The 23285-nt window shown below is 38.2% G+C and overlaps 1 protein-coding gene across 2 annotated transcripts in view; it reads right to left on the bottom strand.

Annotated features, from left to right (window-relative positions):
* Positions 1-5875: 5875 nt before the first annotated feature.
* Positions 5876-23285, bottom strand: part of NEBL (nebulette) — a 357606-nt gene continuing 340196 nt past the window's right edge. Inside the window, exons 27-28 of one of the 2 annotated variants that reach the window (XM_003786766.2) lie at positions 8964-9070; positions 5876-7444 (exon numbers count right to left, since the gene is read on the bottom strand). In XM_003786766.2, coding sequence (XP_003786814.1) covers positions 7268-7444; positions 8964-9070 — 284 coding nt within the window. In that variant the 3' untranslated portion in view covers positions 5876-7267. The remainder of the gene's footprint in view (positions 7445-8963; positions 9071-23285) is intronic. The other variant, XM_012803295.1, reaches the window with a different exon arrangement.

Here is a 23285-nt window from a genome sequence, read left to right as displayed (position 1 = left end):
AGAGGATCCGGCCCCATGGGTGGGCAAATTTCGCATGCCCGGGATAAAGGGTGGGTACTCTCTGGGCAGCAAGGGTTGGTGTTTCCTCATAAGGGACCCCCATTAATAGGGTGGGGGATCTTACTCAGACTTTCTGCTTACTCACAGCTTAGACATTCTCCTGACTTCTTCCTCTACGTCTTTTAATTTTTTAATTTTTAACTCTACAACCAGTTAGCCAACTTGCTCTCTACTTAACCTCAGGCCTCTTGAGAGGGATTTGAACAGAGTTAGTCACCAACCTTCCTGCTGGGTGCAATTCTTGTGCGGCCTTCCTGGGTCACTTCAGTGCAGTCAGCTGTGACCAGAGAAGTGAGGTCACGATGGATAGAGCATGATTATCCACGTAGAACAAAAATTAATTGGGGCTTCATGGCCTTGGACATCAAAAGTCAAGAAGTGTTGCTATCCTGGGTCAAGAATTAGAAACTAGTTCATGCCAAGAGCAATCTCATGACTACATTTTGGAAGCAGAAAAGTCCCCTGTTTTCTCAAGTAGGAGAACAGGAATTTCAATTTTGTTCATTTATTTCTATTTTTCTCTTTTATATTGGCTAGTCAGAAAAAAAAGGCAGAAGGAATCTACAAAGATCAAAAAGCCTTTGTGTAAACACAAAATAAGCAACTGGGCCATGAGTTCTAACATTGACTTTTCACCTTTTTTTTTTTTGCAGTTTTTGGCCAGAGCTAGGTTTGAACCCACCACCCTCAGCATTTGGGGCCGGCACCCTACTCCTTGAGCCACAGGTGCCACCTGGCTTTTCACCTTTTAAATCCATTTTCTCATCCTATTTTCTCATCAGAACTCTGCTGCCTCCACATAAAAACATAATAGACAAAGGCCTGAAACTCCTGCTTAGAACTACAGAAAGGAGTGGAAACTCACCCTTGGATCATATCCAGTTTTCTGCCATCAGAAAACCCGTATTCAATCCCCTCTGTGTAGGAGAAACAGATGACATAAAGAAACAAAATTTTCCTTTTGTCTACTTTCTAATTTATTATGTCTGAGAGAGTTTTTGTAGAAAAGTTATTTTTGGTGGATTTCTGGTGGGCCCTCACATCTCAATCACCTGTGAAACCAACTTCCCGATATTTTAAGTTAGGATAATAAAAAGTTAAGCATAGTGTACTCTAAACCTAAATTATAAATTATCTATTGTCAGAAAAAAAATCTTTCTAAGGGATTCATTTCTGTGACTGGGCTCCTAAGAGTTAATATATAATCATGGAAGAAAAAAAAAGTCTCAGAGGGATAAAAAGATAGTAAAGTCTTCAAATAAATAAATAATGGTACTATTTTGCAATTTCAAACATCTTGAACATGTTTGATTAATAACACATTAAAATACACATTTCATCCTCTTGGGATACAAAAAACAGAAAATTCAAGATTGGGAAGAAGTATTTATTCTATCAGCAGGTGTCGTTTGCAAAGTTTATCAGTTTTCATTTAGGAAGGATTATATGCCAAAAAGAAATCTTTGCAAAACAATACAATGAAGCGAAAATCCAAGTCTCAATAGATGTATATGAAAGCAGAAATAGTGAATAACTCACTTTTTCAGTTACGAGAAAATTAGGAGGAAAAAAAAAGCAATTATGTTCTATGATAAATGAGCCCTTCTTAGTCGAAAAATCAGAATATTTTCCTGTTTCCTGTACTCGATTTGGGCATTTTCTGTCCTTCGCTCCAAGCCATTTCTTTCATCTTGCAAATACAAGAAAATTAGAATTGTACGACTGAGGACACAGGAGGAACTTAATTTTAAAAGAAGTTAACTACAACGGTGCCTTATTTCAGTACTTTGATATAAAATTGCCAAGATACTGAGCTTGAAAAAAATGTGACATTGTTATCACTCAAAATTAAGCTCATCTGGGGGAGAAAACATGTTTTGAATGACTCCCCGATGTAAATGTACTAAAGCCAGCGTACACCTCTGATCTGATTCAGTGGGCGTTCTCGGTCCCTGCATCAAGAAACCACGGTGAGAGCCAAGAAGTAGAACCATTTTGTCATAGCCTGCATTTATTTAAGCACACCAGACGTGTAGAGAGAGGAAATTAATGTGTTATGTTTTACAAATACAGAAAGAAGACACAGAATGTTCAGACCCTGAAGAGAGTGCATTTGAGGACACAGTTCTATCATAGAAGACCATTTACAGGGATCACATTAAAACCATGGCCGACACACCCGTCTTTCATTCGTATTTTGACATCCTTCAAGTAGGTGCAATAGCTAAATCAGCAATTTGCTTTTAAACAAATATAAACACTAATGATCATGGTAGCCTTGAAGGGTTTGTGAGTGACTATACTATACATACGTGATCCTAGGCTCACTCTATGATTTCAGTGCTGTTGTACGCTGTGCAGAGGGAAATGTCTTATCACACGTTGGCTGTGACATCCACTAAAATGTGAACTAGTTTGCATAGGTTAGTCCTTTGGGCAGCGCGATGTTGCTCTAGTCCACCAAGGCTTAAAGATTCACAGTGTAGAGGAAAGAACATGAATTAAAGCATGTCTACTAAAATATATTTTAATAGCTGGTGTTGACAATTTGCATAACAAAAGCCAAATTATATTAATAACATTGTATCCGTTCTGTAAGCTCCCTCATTTACAAATCGTCAGCTGTTTCCTCCAAAACTGTTAATGCATTCACAATTAGGACAGCCTCAATCATCAGCCACAATTCTATTTGTCGAAGCAAATAGATGCCAAACTGCACAATGGTTCAATGTTGCATTTTTATCACAGGTCAAAGATCCACAGTTCCATATTGTACCTCTCAGAGGCTCGGCGCTGCTTCCACCAATGCTCAGTAATTCATGGTGTGGACACTGAAGAATGGAACTAGAATGCAGTTTTCTCTCTTCCTTTAAAAGAAATAATCCCTAACAGCAAGTAGATTACAAAGAAATCTATACTATGCAAACTGGATACCACATATCAAACAGAAAAAGCCTATGGAATTCCCATGAATATACTGAAGTAATATGGACACCTGGGGGAGATTTGCCTGGGTATTCTTCCAGGCTATGGAGTTCAGTAGTCTAAGCATCATGGAAAGATGACCACGGAAGCATCATACAATGCCTTGACATTTTCAATCATCAATAGTTGACAGACAGTTGCCTAGCAACGATCCTAAAGGGCATGGAATACTTCAGAAAGAGACTTCTATTTTAGCATCCTTAAGGTGTTTACATAGCTTCCCACTTCACTAAAGCTCACCCACCTCTGTGTGGCATCACCCCAAACAACCACAAGCCAGCCACTGTTAGATTATCTGAAGCAAATAGCTATGTCTAATAAACGTAGAGAGTGACATTCATCTTGGGGAGTGAATTTAGCCTCATGATATAATTATTCTTTCTTACAACAGGTACCAAACCTGAAATTAATGCTTATACATCTCAACATATATATATATATAATCCACAAAGAACCTTTCAGAAATAGACAGAAGTCAGCATTTTCTAAAGTTCTAACCCTTCACAGATAAATTACAATCAGCTACCACCTTTTATACCTGGGTCAGGACCATCCCCACTTCTCACCATAAAAAATATCCCTCATAAAAATATTACTATAGAATAGGCAGAAACTTGCTTTCTTGGTTTTCTTTCCAAGACCATAATGGACAAACCAGGGTTATCAAAAAAGGCACCTATTTTTTTTTGTATATATCTCCATTATAATTTTGGTATAAACTTCATCTGCTTTATATAGGGATACGTTATATTAAAGATTGCACACGTTTTCTTTACCTTTTCTTTAAAAAGATTCCACTGGAGAGGGATGAACCTGAAAATGAGGGGCATCTCTTGAATTTCCAGTATCTGTTTTAGAAAAGTCTTCTTCCTAACTCCCAGCGTGTTATAAAACTCAGCCCAGGAAGGATAAGGAGAGAAAGACGGGTAAGTCTGGCAAAACCATATCTCCATCCTCTTCAAGCAATGTACCTAGAGGCCAGAGAGGGGCTGGTCTAATCTCATCCTCATTTCCATAAGGTGTTTGTGGAAACTGTGCTTACAAATTCCCATGTGGTTGATGGGAGTCGGGAAGGCCTGGGGCGATGTAGGGCCTCCACAGAGGTCTGACTGCAGATGAACATTTCAAACAGTACTACTCTGCGGGTGCGTAAACAGGCAGACATGAAGAATTCATCTCGCCATAGGATAGAAATAGAAAGATTTCTAGAAGAACAAGAATTATTAGTACAAACATATCCTACAAAAGCTTACAACCACAGTCATAGATCCTGCCATTACGCTTTACTCAAGAGAGAGATGATCCATGTCCAGTTTTGTTTTGGGAACCTTTTAAAAGTGTTAAGCAAACTGCTCCTTGCGCTTTGGTTGAGCTTGATTGAGGACACATTGAAATCGAGAAAAGCGGGTGCATGTTCTCTGTGCTTGGGCATTTACACAGTCATCTTTTGTTTGATATTTAAGACTTGTTTTTAAACTTTTCTTTAGCTGTGAGCATTACTTGTCATCAAATTCAAGGTGGGAAAAAGGCATGTGGAAAGTGGAAAAGTTGTTCGAAATTGTAATATTTTAACTGATGCTATAAAAAGATAGCACTTTGGTATTATGTATGTCTTTAGCAGTCTCTTTCTGCTGAGACTCCCTATCCTGACAAGCTCCAGTAATGACTGCCAACACTATCAAATTATGACCCCAGGAGCATGCAGTGACTTGTTCTGCCTCAGTCTTCATTGCAAAATAACTACCCTCTCATGAAACTCTGAGCAGATCTTAATTCCTAAAGGATTGAAGCAGAAACAGATTGCTATGCCAACGTAAGTGAAGCATAGAATTTTTGGAAATTGAGTCCCCAAATATAGATTGACTTTTACATTTGATGAGTCTGATTTGGAAATCAGTGAATGAGTAAACCAAGAAACATCAAGCTGTTACTTTATGGTAACTTCCCTGATTACAGATACTATTACAAGTCAGTTTCCTTTGTACTTCTCATAAATGTGCTATTAAACAAGAAATTATACTGGCCCTACGTTTACTCGGAAAATTTAATCAACAACTGCCCGCCCTTGTAATCACAAAAAGTAGCCTGCCTGGGTGCGATGTTAATTACATCTTAAATATAATAAAATTGAGCAAGTGTATTTCATCCAGTTTAAATATACAGATTTTTGCAAAAAAATTGTAAGTTTAGTTTGTCTAGGTTTGTATACAAGACATCGAAACAGAGATGGAGTTAATCAGTTTATTATGACTAGCCATTTCAATGAGAGAAAAATCAGTCAAGCTAGTTATTTGGTAATCTGTAAACCCTCCTCGAAAAAATCTCAGGTTGTGTGGTTGGATTTTTCTCTTTGCCATTTTCTGTCGGTGTCACCTAGATACGGCTTTAGTGTAATAAGGCTTATTTGCTCTTTTAGCCTAATAAATAAAACTACAGATTCTCATTTGTGGAGAGTTCCAAGTTTTCCAAAGTGCGTGCCAACTTTTCAAAGGTGTAAATGAATCAGCTATGGCCTTTGGACAAGTAAACATTTCAAGAAAAAATGCTGGACAGGATGTGTTGCTAATTTCTTTGACTATACCACCCAAGGTGGATATCCCCAAGATGCAGGCATTTTAATACATTTTTGTAACTTTGCTTTTTCAGTTTATCCCAACTATCAAGTCAGACCCTTGTGTGAATGCTACCCTGTTGCAGGTCACAATAAAGGACACGATCAGAAAAATGCAGAATTGTCTTTGGGCAGCAATGTCTTGATGACCTTGACTTCAAGCTGCAGATGAAATTTTAAGCCCTACCAGCAAATTTTAAGCCACTCGTGGCTGGGACTCTAGCCTAAGCCTGCCAAGTCACTCCTTTGAAAAATCAAAACATGATGGTTTCGTAGTGAACAGCCTGTTGGTCCAGTACTAAAAATCTCTCATACCTTCGTATCTTGCTGCCTAGAGGTGATTTAGAAAAATAAAGTCAGAGAGTGGAAGGGAAGTCTTTTCGATTAACCAGGGTCAGTGGTAGATTTCCATTCCAGAATCTGAACACCATCTGCCAACAGAAGACACCAGACCATCCCCATGTGGAGTCGGTAGCTTTCCTTTGTTGAAACTGGGTTTCCCCCTTATTACGCCCCATAGTCCACTCTTTCACTGGCTCCTGTAAATTTTCTTTACGTTGAAATCAATGGTGGCATTACGTTAACGAAAGCTGTTCAGTAAACACCTAAATCACTTATTGGCTAGAGTATATGTGTATATCCTAAGGTGTAAATCCTTCAGAACTAGAGTGCAATGCAGCAGGAAAACCTCAAGCAGATTTTCAAAACAGATGTTTCTGAGGAGCTGGCCGCTAGAGGAAAGGGCTTTTAGGGATGTCACCCTTTTTTGCTTTAATAACAGGAGTGGGCAGTGCAGCTGCCTATGATACAGAAGCCTAAAAATACATGACATGCAATAGGGCAAAGGCTATTGGGGAAATTATAGAGATGACATTAACATTTGCCTTCTGCAGAGGAGCAGTGAAGATGTTCGGTCCTGGCATTCTATGGAAATGAGCATCTACTTGGACTCATAGAATGTAAATAAATGGAGAGTAGGAGAGGCCTTGGGACAAATGGGAAATAAATAGACCCCAACTGGCCTGAGGAACAAGAAAGTTTTCTCTGTTTGGCAGAAGTTTCTACATCCCTAAGGCCACCGGTCAGTATAATGTTAACCAGACTGTCATTCTGCCACTGTTTATGTTTATTACGTTGGGCAATTTTCACTTGAATTGGACATTTTCTAATGACTCAAAAGACTAAACAGGTTTTAAATCATTGGCTGTGTTACTGAGTTAAGAGAGTAGGTTTCTGGTGATTCCAAAGTTGACAAATAGGAAATTTCATATACTCATCACATTTAAAGGACAATCAACGTCTCTATTAAAGTCTACAAAAATACATTTTCCCAGAAGGGTTCAATCGCCAATCAAAGGAAACCACGAACACAATTAGCAGCACCAGGTCTCCAGACGTTAATGACTTTTGTTTACAGGAATTACTGAAAATGCTGCTGTTTTCAGCCCAGAAGTCATTCCTTCTCCCTGGTACACCTGTGTGTCTAATTGTCAAAGTAAGGATACATTATTGTAAAATAACTGCCAAGTTGTCTTAAAAGTATTTTCTATCTTTTAAAAAGATTCAGTGTAGAATACATTAGAATAAAGCTCAAAGGGCAAGGAGAAGTGCTTAATTAACAAACTCAATGTAATTGGCTGGGAGCATCCCCGTCCTCCCAGTTCTCTGCACCGTGCCGTACATCCAGCCGTCGTCGATGGGCTGCACGTTGACAATGTAGTCGCCATCTCGGAACGAGACCTCATCTTCATCCTGAGCACTGTAATCGTACATGGCTCGGTAGGTCCTCTGAGAAAGGAAGACGGGTGATACGATGAATACCAAGATGGTCACAGCCACAAATTCCACCCACACATAAGGAACTATTAGGAATGTTCTCAAGTGCATCTATTTCTGGAAATCTTTCAACCCAGCCTAGTATCCACTTGGGTTGACCTCAAGTTTACTTGTCTAGCAAAAGAGGGGGAAGGAGGGTGGCACCTGTGGCTCAAAGGAGTAGGGCGCCAACCCCATATACTGGAGGTGGTGGGTTCATGCCTGCCACAGCCAAAAAAAAAAAAAGAAAAAAGAGGGGGAAGGGACAAGAATGGGGACATATAAAGCCACTAAGTACAACAGCTGCCAATCAAATAAGGAGGTTTTGAAATGGGAAAAGCCAACTACCCCCAGATTCGAATCATCTAGAAACCTTAGATTAGGTGGGTCCTCCCTGACTGCACATATTTCAGAAAACAAAATCTGCCCTGGTGGCACACAGGTCCGTGTCTCCCCAGGCAGTCAACTTTTCTTAAATAACTACTAAGCATTTTTTTTCTCTTTAAAAATATGTAAAATGAAAGAAAAAAAAATCTCGATACACTGACTTTATAGGTTTTTGTATTGTTCCAAGAGAAATTTAGCATATGAGTGCTCTAAATATTGAGGCACATATAACTCTATTCTAATGAGGAAAAGTTAAATAGAGTTTTCTTATATAGTAGAACCCTCCTTACACTGACCACCTCCTTAACGTGACCCAATTTTCATAGACTGGACACACACCACATGTACATATCAGAACAGCAGGCCTAGTTCCTTATGTTGAATCCCTATGTTGGCCAGTTTGTTACAGTCCCTTGGGTGGTCAACTTACCCAGGTTCGACTACATTTGTTTTATTTAAGGCTAAGCATTTCACTAATATTAATATCAGATAATCTCAGAGGTAAGCAAATTTATAGACTGAGGAAATTTGCTGGGACTCAAAAAACTTGAGAACAATGCAAATTACCTGACAGCTTAGAAGAGCTCAGGCAAAGGACCTCAGAGAAGTAATTTCAGCTTGAGAAACAACGTGTAGCTGAATGAGCTCCAACACTGCCTTTAAATTTTACACTGAATGAATGAACCAATACTTCAAGGTTCCAAATAGGGCAATTTGAAGACATACTTGACTTTTGTGGGCATTTTGATTAATATTAATATTAACTTGTTAAAATGACCCTCAAAATATCTGTGCTCTTTAGGCTTGAATAAAAATCTTAATGGGCTAATATCCCTCATGAAGTAACAACTGGGATATTGTACTGGGCTATTGTTTTATAGAACACTTATTAATGCCTACCTTTCTCACTGGTGTGCCTCTGTAAGTAGTTTGCTTCCTTCAAAAGAGCTGCATAAGTGGCAAAATGTCTCCATTTATCTTTATATAAAAATGTCCAGTATTCTAACCCTAACCCTATTCACGTCAACTCTAATCCATGTGCATTGGTACGTCCGAGGGAAACTGGGAAGACCAGAGAGGGAGGAACACCCCCGTCGACACTTACTAGACTTGGTGAATGCTGCATTGACCGCGTGGAGGACACACTGGTCTGGTGCATGTACCCGTAGCCTTGTGGGTGGCTTTGCTGATAGGCTCCAGGAAGCACGGGTGCTGCATGGTAAACACACATACACAAAGATTCCTTAAAGTCAGCCTCAAATCACCCCACCCGAGCCCTGACGGTGACTCCATGCTCTGCTACAAGCTTCTGAAACAAAATGCCATTCTAAGCATCAAGTGAAATTCGGGTAGCAGGGTTACAAGCAACCTTCAGATTAATCTCAGTAATGAAGGGTGCATACAGAAAATCAATTTAGCATGCAGTTAAAGTACAGTGTGAATAGTTTTATTACTATAGTACACATGCTATGTTAAAGTCACAAGCACAAAATAAAAATTCCCCATGACCCCTTAGGTAAGCCACGTTTTCATTTGATCATGGGATCCGTCTAGGCATTTTTCTAAAATAAAAATAAGAATTTTTAAAAAGTTGAATTGGATGACCAAACCGATGACAGAGCATAAGTATTTACACAGGCTTCTTATCATAGAAGGGACACTTTCGATATTTGAAAACATATAGCTCAATATGACTTTTACCTAGATAGTAAATATACCATATGTTTGGCAATGTATTTTTTAATCAGCAGTTAATAAAAAGTCTATACCCTTTAATGCATTTTTACTTAGAATACATGAATTTGTCATTTTATTTTGGCTACCTGTCAAGACTAAGTAAGTCACTTAAGTCTATTACAAAAGCCTGAGATACCAAACCACTTGAGTTTTAAGTACATTATCCTTCTCCATTTAAAAACAGTATTGAAATACTATTTACACAATTTATACTGTCCTCAGCACTGACAATGACATTCAAAAGGCACAGTTCCTGTTTAGGGCTTTGGTCTGGGCCAGGGCTTCTTGAGTAACAACTCTCAAAGCACAGCTGACCAAAGCAAGATTGGACACCTGGGATCACGTCAAGCTAAAAGGCTTCTGCACAGCAAAGGAAACAATCAACAACATAAAGAAACAATCCACAGAATGGGAGAAAATATTTGCAAACTACCCATCTGACAAGAGATTAGTAACAGGAATAGGAGAGGGAAAAAAGTCAAATAATCCAGTCAGAAAGGGGGCAAAGGATCTGAGTAGACGTTTTGCAAGAGAAGACATCTCAATAGGAAAAATCAAATAATCCAAAGGAAAAAAATCAATAGGAAAAAATCAAATAATCCAATTGAAAAAGAGGCAAAGGATCTGAGTAGATGTTTCTCAAAAGAAGACATAAATGGCCTGTAGGGATATAAAACAATCCTTCACTCACCAGTCAGCAGAAAAAATGCAAATCAAAATACAACACGATATCACCTTACCTCTGTTAAGGTGGCTTATCTCCAAAAGATAGGTAATAACGAATGCTGGCAAGGATGTGGAGAAAGGGGAACCTTCAAACACTGCTGGTGGGAAGGTAAATTAACATAGCCACTCTGGAGAACAGTGAGGGGGTTTCTCTAAAATAGAACTACCACATGACCCAGCAATCTCACCACCAGGTATATATCCAAAAGAAAGGAATACATTATACTGAAAAGATACGTGTATCTATGCCCCCACGTTCTCTGCAGCACTATTCACAACAGCCAGAATTTGGAATCACCCTCAGGGTCCATCAGTGCATGAATGGATAAAGAAATTGTGGTACCCAATGGAATGTTACATGTGATAGATACAGCCATAAAAAAATGAAATCTTGCCATTTGCAATGGCATGGATGGAAGTGGAGAACATTATATTAAGTGAAATAAGCCAGGCATAGAAAGACGAATCTCACATGTTCTCACTCACATGTGGGAACTAATTATTAAAAACTATTGATTTCATGGAGACAGTGACTAGAAGAATGGTTACCAGTGGCTGGGAAGTGCAGCAAGAACGGGGAGTAAAGTGGAATGGTCAATGGGTACAAAAAGATAAATAGTTAGATACAATGAACAGTATTTAATAGCACAATGAAGTGTCACTTGTAGAATCAACAGTAAGTTAGGGTTTACTTTAAAATAACTCAAAGAGTGAGGTGATAGATACCCCTATTACCCTGACTTGTTTAATTCACCTGACTTGTTTAACTCACAGATATGACTGTATCAAAATACCACATGGACCCTATAAATATATACAGCTAGTATTTGCCCATAATAACTACAAATTGAAGGCATAGTTCCTGTTTTAAAGAACTCTGAATTTTAAAGAAACCAACAGAGAAGTTAGAAAAAAATCCCACGAAATCAGTAGATATATAAACGTGTGTGTGTTTCTGTATGTTTAAGAGTTTGTAACCAGAAGCACGGGATATAAACGAGGGTATTTTAGTAGCAGACTTTTCATTATGGTTTGAATAACTGTATGATACAGCAGTCAAAATTGTTATATGTGCTATAAAATCCATAAGAGTTTGCCATTTTTGTTTAATTAGTTTGAGTATATAAAATATTTATAATGAGTTGATTTATTCAAGATACTTGTTATAATAAAAGGAATCAGAAGATATAATTCTCAGGTGTCATGAATAATTAATATTTTATAAGTAACAAATTCACTCTAATGATATGAGATCACCAATACTTTAAAGAATTTTAATCATGAGAAAATTATGAATCATTTAATGTGTTCTCCCGATGATAACTGCTTTAGAATGAATGGGGATTTCTGAATGAATTCTCTTAGAATGAATTTCTCTTACAACGTTGTTACAAACTGTCCAGATCTGGCATCTGCCAGGATCTTGACTTGAATTGTATAATAGCATCATGTAAAGTTATTAAAACATTAAACATTAAATACTTCAGAAAACCTCCCTCTTTACCACTGAGCAACTCAATTTAAATATTTACTGTCAAGAGATGTCAAGGATATCATCAGAAACTATTTACAAAAAAAAAAAAAAAATAACGAAATGCCTGAAGCTATCTAGGCCTGATAAATTAGCTGAGTAACAGAGGCTTTTCTAGTTATTGAAATCTGGAAGCATTGGCCATTTATTCCCTCCCTCAGTCCTCCGCAAATATTTATTAGTTAATGTGTGCACAAAGCTTGCTGCACTTCCTGTCACATAGTAAGCCTCCATAAATCCTAATAATTATCCCCGTCTACTATATCCAAGCCATGCCAGGAATAAGAGAAATGATAAAAAAAAATTGTCCTCTTGGAGCAGTGATGGCCCTGGGCACCTGGCACTTCACTCAATTAAGAAAATGGCTCTGGCTACTCAGGGCATTCCCGACTAAAAAAATTAAGTCAATGATTCAGACTGGCAGTCTTGAACTGGTTTTTAACCATTTAAACGAGTCATGGTTGCCTTAATTATTTCTTCAATCTACTTGTTAAGTGTCAAAGATTAAATATAAACCTCTATAAGTTTTTTAAAAATTCAATTCGAATCTATGGTTATACGATTTTTACCTATGAACTATCATTTTTGATGGACAGAGTTCAGTGCAACCTCCTTAAAATATTTTGGGAAAACTCACAGGAAAGAACAATGAAAAAAAGTTTTCAAAATAGGCTCTCTCCTACTGTGTCATCAATGTAGTTCATACATCATAACCTCGGTGTAGAGCCTAAAAATACTGGCAAGTCAGGAACATACCTTAACAGTCTCTCACTGGGACGTTCAAAATTTAGGTATGCTTATGCCTACTAAATTGTTCCCGGCTGACTTTCAAAGGAGATCTATGCTACTATCAAATACAGTGAAGAAAGAAAGTGACGTCTTAGTTCTGTGTGTGGGTTAAGAGCACAGAATAAAGTTTGGAATGAGAAACTTTGGATAAATATAATCCATCTAGCTGGTATTATTTCTCTTCATGCCTTTATTGATGATTCCCATTTCACTCTCTGGCTGAATTACTTCATGAAAAGTTCCTTGGAGCTGATAACCCTTGTTAGCTCTCCTATACTAGGGGCAATAGAAGAGTTTGGGGGAAGCTCCTGTTAGTGTTATGAAAAACATCACCAAGGGCCTAGAGGAATCAACTTTGTAATACAAGAAAATGCCAACTTTCAAGGAGAGATGGACATTGCTTTTCTATTGTTAAGGAACATGAATGCTTTCCTGGAAACTTAAGTAAAACAAGCCAAAGGAAGTTTAAGGTGATGGCTTTGGAAATTGGATTTATGGATAATCTGGCTGAGAAATCACCATTCCATAGATGAGATTTCTTCTGTGAAAATAGGGAATCCATGAGCATTTTGGAAAAGCAAGCTGTCAGGCTAATTTTGCAACAAACAAGAACTGCTTACCAAAGAGGAAAAACACACTGTGCCTTCTTTATTAAACTTGTGGTCAAAAAAAAAAAAAACAAACCAACCAACCTTGTGATCAGGTAGCATTAGCACTGGGACAGGTGGATGTTAAAGGTAGGATGGTTTTTCAACCAGAGTCTTGAGATTGAGAAGTTTTTATTTCACTAGTGTTAAAGCAACAGATGATAGCTTTAGTTACCCCAGGATGACAACGCAGAGTGTGATTCAGCTTCCAGTGGACATCGGGGAGATGTATTAACTAAAGATCTGAAAGCCAACTAAAGTGCCTCAGCCTTTCAGCCTCTACTCGGAACATCCTACGATATTTACCAAACCAAACTTGCACTACACGGTAAAGTTCTTCCACAAACAGCCCATACAGTCTTCTTCTATTGAAGGTTTACTCTTAAAAAAGAAGATAAAACCAAGATAAAGAAATGAGCAGACACAGACATCATAAAACAGAAGATGAAAAGGAAAGAAGTGAACAGTTTTAAGAGCCGTAACAAATCTGTGAAACTGGACAGAGGAGGAGACAGATGTAAACATAGAAAGATCAGAGTACATGCACGAAAGAAATACATACCCACGATAAAAGGAGAAAAGTCCCCCAAACAAGGGCTCAACTACAACTTGGACTTTACCTAACAAACGCAAACAACGGAACCTAATCACCTGTGCCCTCAAGTTAACTGAAATAAGAGATAATAATGAAGGACAGCGCCTCTGGCTCAAGGAGTAGGGCAGCAGCCCCATATACTGGGGTTGGCCGGTTCAAGCCCAGGCCCTGGCCAAAACTGCAAAAAAAAAAAAAAAAAAATATATATATATATATATATATATAAAAAATAATAAAATAAAATATAATAAAACAAAATAAAAAGCAGTCCACTTTGTGGGCTATACTCACTGCAAGGGAAAGAAAAGAATATTACTGCAGCATCCCCCGTGCTCTTGGTGCCTCGTACGTTGTCATCTAATCACCACAATCATCTAAAATAGGCATTTTTCCTATTTTACATAATAAAATAGAGATTGAGAGATTAAGCAGGAAGATGGCAGAATAGCTATCTTTGTGTCGTGAAGCCACAGCAAAGCTCTCAAGATATTTTAGGCAAAGTGGAGGTTGCCCCACAATGATGAAACAGAGCCATGGTTAACGGCCAAATTCCAAATGTAAAAAAAAAAAAAAAAAAGTTTTTTTACTAAGTATAGATATAATATGAATAAAGGAAATAATTTGAGGGATTTGCTTATAGGCTTACTTAAAAAAAAAAATCCAGACAAAGGAATAAAATATCATCCTTTGGAAATTTTCCAAGGACGTGTCTAGGATACAATGAAATTATTGTTGTAACACGACTATAGTTTTGTCAACTAATGCCTGTCAATGACCTTAATGGGGTTTTGTTTTTGTTTTGATTTTTAGGACCAAGAATTCCTATTTAGACACAGAGGAACTGCTCAGAGAAACAGTATGAAGATGCTGCTAGTTTTAAAGTAAATATTAAGTAATTAGCTAGAGCCTAGTTAAGTACCATGTAGTCCAAGACAGAGGTGGTTGAGCTACTTGGCAATATCGGAGGCCCATAACGTGGAGCTTTTTGCTGTAATTGCTTTTACATCTTTTTCATTAAGATGTTCATCTCAGAGCCTCGAGCTCTATTAGCACCCAATTCTCCCCATGAGCCATTAGGTGGGAACTAAATCCAGAAAGTTTATGCTCAATCCAGCAACAAGATGTTATTGTTTTAATCTGAGAGAATTCTTAGCACAATAGAAACTCTTTCTCCTTCCCTGGCTTTAGGTTTACGTTCGTTAGTTCTTCATTATAAGGCGTAGATAGGCAATTGCCTAAGAAACAGGCTTGCTGAATCACAAGCCATGAATACACGGACTTTAAATGATATACAATTAAATTTAAACCACCAAGTTTTAAAGACATGCCTGATCATCACTGTGATACAAAATAATTGCTCCAACTGGGGAAATCACATGAAAAAATAAAACCGATCATTGCTATTTTATATATTAAATTTTCAGCTCCTAGCAGAGGCAATGAACAGTCAGAAGGAAGGAAAAGAGATTATGGACTAAGGACACTGAAGGGTCAGTTACTTGCAGTGTCTCTCAACCTGGCTGCACCCAGAATCTTTTAAAACATGCTATGTCCAGCTCCTCCAGACCAATTAAATCAGAATCTTGGGTGGCAGGAAGGTCAACTGGGTATGGGTGCTTGATTTTTTCAAATTGGCAGCCGCAGTGCAGAATTACTGAGCTATTGTTGGCGTCCCTCTCCCCTGGCTGACAAGTTAGGGACAACTGTGGCCCTCATGCTATTCCCAGTTCCCTCTCTTGCGCGATGTCTTGTTCCCAGTACCCACCAGGGCACATTTTCAAACCTGGGGTTTAAGAAGCAACCAAGGATTGTGGGAAGAAATCTAGGTCAAGAGGAAACTCACAGCAGAATAATTTAGGGATTAACTGTGCAACGTTCCTGGGAAGGCCGGCACCAGGCCACAAGGGGGAGCAGCCCCTACTTCCTGGGAGCTGACCAGAGCAAGACCTGGTAACCAGCTGAGAAAAAAGTAGGTCTGAGTAGCCAAAAAGTGTTTTTGCAAAGTCAAAAATTATCTCCCAAATCAATGCTAATTTTTTTCCTTTTAGACTCCCACATTATCTTTATTTTAATTTTAATCTTCTGCTTTTAGCTGAACTTTATTACTATAAGTAATCTATACTTACAGTAATATAGGCTATTACTGTATTATAGTAATATCAAAATTATTACTATTATTACTTTAAGATTGCACAACTCTGTACTGCAGTGAAATACACTTACCATAAAACGTTTCATTTTAACCATTTTAAGTGTACAGTTCTTTGGCATTAAGTGCTCTCTCATTGTTATTGAACTTGTCAAATCTCTTATAAGAAAATGCAATATACACAAAATCATTTATGTACCCAGGTGTGTTCCCTTATGAAAGTTAACAGGGGAAAGACACAACATAAAATCCTGCTTCTCCAGGAATACAAAGCATATATATGATAAAAGTTTAACAACAGGAATTAAAGGCTTTTCACCAGGTTTGCTCAGGACTTTCCTAATTTTAGCTCTGAGAGTTCTGATCCCCAGGAACACCCTGGGTCTTGGACAATTAGGGATGGTCAGTTCCCTTACTTACGATGCCCCAGGCCCTGTGCTTAGTCTGTCACAGGGTTCAGCTGTTGTCACAGTCACCATGATCCCCTTCTCACAGATAATGCATCTGAGGGTTAGATGAAGTAACTTGGTCCAACATCAGAGCTGGGTTGGAGCCAGGGTTTAATGCCGAAAATCTGATTCCAGAACCCAAACTCTGTACCAAAATGACCATGGAGAAAATAACAAGAGAGCATGGAATTAACTTCCAATGACTACTATGAATTCTTCAAAATGCAAAAGTACTGTGGTCTGGAGAGCAGAGAAGCTTCCAGGAGTAAGAAGACTTGATTTGAAGAGCAGGCAGTCACCTCTTCCTGCAGGGGGGAGTAGCAATTAGAGGAGAGAAAGGCAAAGAAAAAAAGAGTTAAGATGCCTGGGGACATATGCCAACCCTGTTATGCTCACAGAGGTTACTCTAAATGACATTATGTCTGGGGAGGGGGAAACTTTGGGGAATACATCCAGCAAAAAGTTTATGTGGTTTGAGGAAGTAGAACATCTCTGGAAGAAATTATGGAGACCACATCTTACAAAAGCAAAATCAAATCACATACCTAGTAGCATCATTTCTGAACCAGATTTCTTTTGAGAGTCATTTTGATGTCAAATATGTCTCTGGCATGGGGGAGGAAGACAGGGAGAGGAGTGTGTGTATGTGTGCTCACACTTTAAATTGTGTTTCCTGTTCCCACTGCTAATACCAGTGCAATTATTCACTGACCCTATCCTGCATGAATAATTTCAAGAGTATGTTTAATATCCCATCTCCCAGTGTGACTCCAGTCACTTTCCTACTGAGTATGATGTAGGGGTACAGTACCCCACGCTGAGACATGGCAGTTTAGCTTCATGTGTTCCCACGGAAAATGGCTCTGAAATGGAATTCTTTTTCTCTGAGGACTTGCCCAGGCCTGCAGAAATGCAGAAACGTTCTCAGTTTTCACAGAAGAATAAACTGGAAGGCCAGGCCTGCGTCGCAGTTAGAAGCTTAAACACCTGTCCAGGTTATCAGGGCTGCTGCGCTCTGCTCCTCTCCCCTCATTGACTTTATAATCACTCGTTTCAGTTTAGGGAGAATGGGCTACTAAGAGCAGACAATCTGGCTCCCTTATGTTTTAACCCCAAACAAAATAAATTATATATGTGTTCAGCAGCCATCATACTGAATTGTAATCGTAATGGCACTTTCCTGATCTTACTTCGCTTCTTTTTACCTGTATTGAATTCTCACTGAATGTTTGAGATTATGTAAGATAATCAGTAAAGTTGGGCAGGGTTGTTGTGCCATACTGAACCTCGACCTCCCTTGATGCCAATCATTCCATCTGCAGTTTCCTTTCTCTGCATCAATGAACAGAGGACTCCAGGGAACACCAATAGTACGATGACCACCCTGATGGCACCCAATAAACTCCAACATCACATCACTGCCTGAAAAATGTTCCCTCCTCTCCCACCAAGTCAGTATCAGAACAGTGGTAAGAATTATTGCTATAGTAAGAAATTACTTGAAAATACAATGAAACCAAGAGATTACTAGGTTCTTCCCTACGTTTAAATAACTAAGCTTATAATATTGCTTAAATAAAATAAAAATTGAATATTTAAAGATTCTTTATCACCTGCTAATAGCACAAGGAAACATACAGTTTGTATTTTTTCAACTACACATTATACATATTAGATTTCAGCATTTCATTTCTAGACTTGGCTTGGTGGTCTCGAGTAAGAACTTAAGAAATATTATTCTGGGGACTCCGCAGTACCAAAATATTGGGGAAAACACCGAATTAGTTATATTTTTAAATTATTTGCCAGTTAAACTTGATTGCTCTCACTTGCTCAGAAAAGCAGTAGGTTTTGATTTCAAAGCTAACTGGTTTTTCTCTGGAAAAAAAATAAGTCTGTGAGTGTTCTCCAACAGAACAGAGCGAAGACATAATATGGTTTAAATAGGACTAGATAGCTTTGGATTGATGAATTTGCTATTTTGCCTCAGAATAATCTAGCTAATTTACTCTTACGTTCAGATGCAAAGTTCAGTTTGTATTTATGTTTCTCTGATACTTTTTCTCATTGGAAGTATCTAAGCCAGGATAAAGTCCCCAACGTGTAACTGCAAGTCAAATTACAAATAGAAGCAGGATTGTTACTGAGGGAAAAGGAAATAATTTCTCCCCCAAATTGAAAAGTCTTTAATAATATTCCCATGGCACAGAATCCATATGTGAGCCATTCTCTAAAACAAGACAAAAACTAAATAAAGGAATGTACAGTATGGATACATGGTAGTTTCCTAACAAGAGCTACATAATTTTGGGCAGTTCTTTGATAATAATATAAAATTAATACAGAATGTAAAAATGGCAGGTAGACAGAGATGCTACTTCTATTCATATAAACCATATCACTGAAACTAGCCTGTGGATGCACATTGATGCCATGACTGAAGAGTCTAGCTAACAACAAAATCAGGATTTTCCTTGGTGAATCTTATTGTCAACATTGTACAAATTAATCTTTTTTTTTTGAGACAGAGCCTCAAGCTGTCCCTCTGGGTAGAGTGCTGTAGCATCACAGCTCACAGCAACCTCCAACTTCTGGGCTCAAGTGAGTCTCCTGCCTCAGCCTCCCAAGTAGCTGGGACCATAGGTGCCCACCACAATGCCTGGCTATTTTTTTTTTTCGGTTGCAGCCATTATTGTTATTTGGCGGCCCAGGCTGGATTAGAACCCACCACCTTAGGTATACGTGGCCACTTGAGCCACAGGCACCAAGCCCAAATCAATCTTTCATATGAAGACTTCATTATTCAAGTATAATGAAAGAAATTCTGCCACTGCAGAGAATATTCTGTAAGTCTTATTGGATATATGTCATTCATTCATTCATTCATTCATTCATGTATTTACTTACTTACTTGAGACAGTATCTCACTCTGTCACCCAGGCTACAGTGCCATGTCAGCCTCACTCACAGCAACCTCAGACTCCCGGGTTCTAGTGATCATCCTGCTTCAGCCTCCCAAGTAGCTGGGATGACAGGGGCTCACCACAATGTGAGCTTGCTAATTTCTCTATTTTTAGTAGAGATAAGGTCTCAGAGCTCAAGGGATCCTAACATTTCAACCTCCCAGAGTGCTGAATTTCAGACATGAGTCACCTCACTCAGCCTGCCATATATTTTTCAAAGACTTAAAACTGCACTGCCTTTGGTTTTTTCTTGAACTAGCCAATTCAAATATTGACTCTTACTGTGTATCAGCAATCCACAAGGAGTTCCCAAGTGTATGTCCTTAGTGACAAGCGACCCTAAATACCTCAGTCCTGATTAAATTGCTGAAGGAGTGGGGACATATGTTTCAACAAAGAGACGTCTGTAACATTGATTCAATGTGCCCCCAACATGATTGGAAAATAGAAGGATATGAGAAAATGAATATAAATGATTGGATCTCAGAGACTCCACATTCTCTGCTTAAGGTGAATGGCTGGGGCTGCAAAACAGGCAGGTAAGAAGACCCCCTGGCAGGTAGACAGGGACGCATCAGGTCATCGTGGTCAAATGCACACAATTATCAGGACAGTCAGGGGGGAGTAAGAGCTTGACAGACCAACTAGTAAACAAGTTTAACGTACATGTGTCAAGTATATGGTGCAAGATAAAGATCAAGGATATGAATGTCTGAAAAATGTAGCATGGGAAGACCAGCAACCTCTTGGGGAACTGATCAGGCAATAAAGGTAGGGAATCTGGCCCCCAGAAGGGAAGTACATGACAAAGAACCTGAACAAAAGGAGATAATAATGGCCAAGGAAAAATGCAGAAACTCAATGCAGTGTTCCCCACTGCATCATTTCCAGAGCATAGAAATTGTAAAGACCTTGTATAAAATCAGGATCCAATCCCATGCCAATTTGCCCATGACTTTGGGCAAGAGGATGTCAGGGACCTGTTTGAAATGGAAAGTGGGAGAAAATCAGGGAAATTTGTGGCTGCAGAGATAACATGATGACTTCACTGTTTTGCATTTGACACAGATACCTACATACGGGTACACAGTCTATTATCTGACTTGGACATCCATTTTCATCTATAAAACCAAGAACTGCTAGTTTCATTTTATTTGCTCATGTTCGACCACATGAAAAAGAAGACTGTCTATTTTCTCCTATACATGCATGCCACTTTACAATTCATAAAGCTCTTCCAAAACGTTTTCTCCCTTGACACATATGCTATGTAACCACATTTATAGCCTTCCGGACAATCAAACCTTCTCTTTCTCCCAATCAACTCAGCTTCACAGGAAATATATTTTTAAGGTTTTATTGTTTCTACTTTAAACGTCAGCTGTTTCTCCTTCATGCAGACACGGAACTCTTTGATTGAATCGTGGTGAATCAATGGAAGACACGTGTGCATTCCGGAACACGTGCTATTCGTTAGTATTTGATCCTCTCCCCAACTTCCCATGCGGAAAAGTGTGAAGTTTACTTATCACATTTCTTTCATTCCATTTCTGTGGAGACTAGGAACACGAGTTTCTCTAAGCACTGCTAGTAGTTCAATCAGAAGGCTGGAATTTTTATCGTGGGAGAGTAACAGAACTAATGCAAACTTTCTAACAATTTACGACACGTTTTTAATAGGCTCCACGTACTGGTGGTTAAATATGATCATCACGTGATAGTCTACTAGTTGAAATCTACTAATTGGAGTTTACATTATAAAGAAAGAATTCATTTTCCTATCGATTAGCTCCGCCACAGAAATCTAGTTTTTCAATCACCAATTCTTCGAATCTTCCTAAACTTCCTAAAGATATTAAAGCAGTACTTTATTGTTTTTGACAGATACTAGCAAACTTCTCAAACTCTATTTGGAAATAATCTTCAAGTACATTTGGGGAGTAACATAACTGAAATTTTCTTGCTGAATCTATATTCTTTATAGGAGTCAGACTAGGAGGGAATTGGGTGCTAGATGATGGGATGGGGGATTTGGGGGATTCTCCAATCTAATTAGAAAACCAAAGTAGTGGCTAAAAGACAAATACTAGCAAGTTTATTTGAAGTGAAGATAAATACTTCTAATGGGGTACATATAGATAGCAAAAAGTTTACTCTAGTGAAGCAGATTAACACATCAACCACAATATAGATACTTTTGTGTGTAATAAGAACACCTGTAATCTACTTATTTAACAAAAATACCTAATACAATTTTATGAACTCTAGTTGTCATACTGCACACTAGATCTTTAGACTTGTTCATCTTGTGTATCTGCTAATTTGTATCCTTTGATCTACTACCTCTTGCCATTCCACAGTAACTAATGTTTTATTCTCTATCTCTGCTATTTTGAGCTTTTTTAAAACACATAATAGTACAATGGTTTTATTTTTTGTAGAAGGAAAAATTCTTCCATTTGTAAAAGGTATTTGCTTTATTTAATCAGTACTTTTTTCCCATTCTCTGTGTGGCTGAATCTTTTTTCTACCCTAAAATCTGCTTTTTCTTTCTTCTCCACCATGACTGCTGCCACATAGAAGTGAGATCATGCGATATTTTTCTTCCTGTGTCTGATTTATTTCACTTAGCATGATGTCCTCCAGGGCCACTTACGTTGTGGTAAATGGCTGAATTTCCTTCTTTTCAAGGCTGACTAGTATTCCATTCATCCATCAATGGGTAGTTAGGTTGTTTCTATACCTTGGCTGTTGTGATAAAGATGCAATGAACATGGAAGTGCAGACATCTTTAACAGGTGGTGATTTCATCTCCCTTGAGAATATAGCCAGAAGAGGGATTTCTGGATCGTATGGTAGGTCTGCTTTTAATTTCTTTAGGAACTCCCCATACTGTGTTCCATAATGACTGTATCAGTCCACATTCCCACCAATGTTGTACGTATATTAGGGTTTCCTTTTCCAAGAGCGTATTTTCTAGTAGGTTGTTCTGGTTATCTAATATTAAAACTATACCCATGATTAAAAATCAACAGCCTTAAACTGGAGTCAAAATGCCATCTATAAATCATAAAACGTTAAGTTCTCAATGGGAAAAGAAAATTGACATAAAAATTAATGCAAATACTGGGCAAAGGGTTATGACTTTATAATAACTATTCATAATAAAAGAAATTTTAGAACACTGCCAACTGGATCTGTATCTATCACTTTCTTATCTATATGGTGCCTGTGCCTACTAGTTATATTTTCAATTTAATGGGGAATTTAATTTTTGATGATGTTTGTTGTCCTTAAGAATGTAGGACACATCCCAGCTGCCTTTGCTGACTCTGGAAGCGTGAGGAATTATCTCTGCATCTGATCCCCTTTTCTTTGCCACTCATTCATTGATCCTTCCAGTCCTGTGATGGGTATGGTAAGGAAAGCTAAATGGCACATTCCTTCTCTTGCTCCACAGAATTCATGACCTCACAATAAACTAGAGTACCCTGGATAGAAATGACACTAAAGGTATGAATTTCAGAATTCAGTTGGGCACTTTTTTTATTGAGTCCTTTCTGAGGACAGACATGATAAACAAAACAGTAAGAAAAGAAGTATTTATATGGGAATAGAAGTGTTAATGTAGGATTAGTTTACTAATTTCTTGGTTATGGGAGGTCATTAGCTTACTCAGGCTTTATAATAAACATAAGTTTCAATGTTACATTCCAGTGATATACCTTAAATTATTGCTTAAAAAAAAAAGAACTATAATAAATATTATTGCACCGTGACTCTCAAATCAACTTAGCTTTAACTAGACACTAATAAAGTCTAATACCAAGATTTTTTTATT

Source organism: Otolemur garnettii, unplaced genomic scaffold (assembly GCF_000181295.1).
Source record: "Otolemur garnettii isolate 467f Iridium unplaced genomic scaffold, OtoGar3 scaffold00019, whole genome shotgun sequence".
Classification (NCBI taxonomy): domain Eukaryota; kingdom Metazoa; phylum Chordata; class Mammalia; order Primates; family Galagidae; genus Otolemur; species Otolemur garnettii.
Note: the sequence above shows the minus strand (reverse complement) of the source record. Positions and strands in the feature narration are given on the sequence as shown.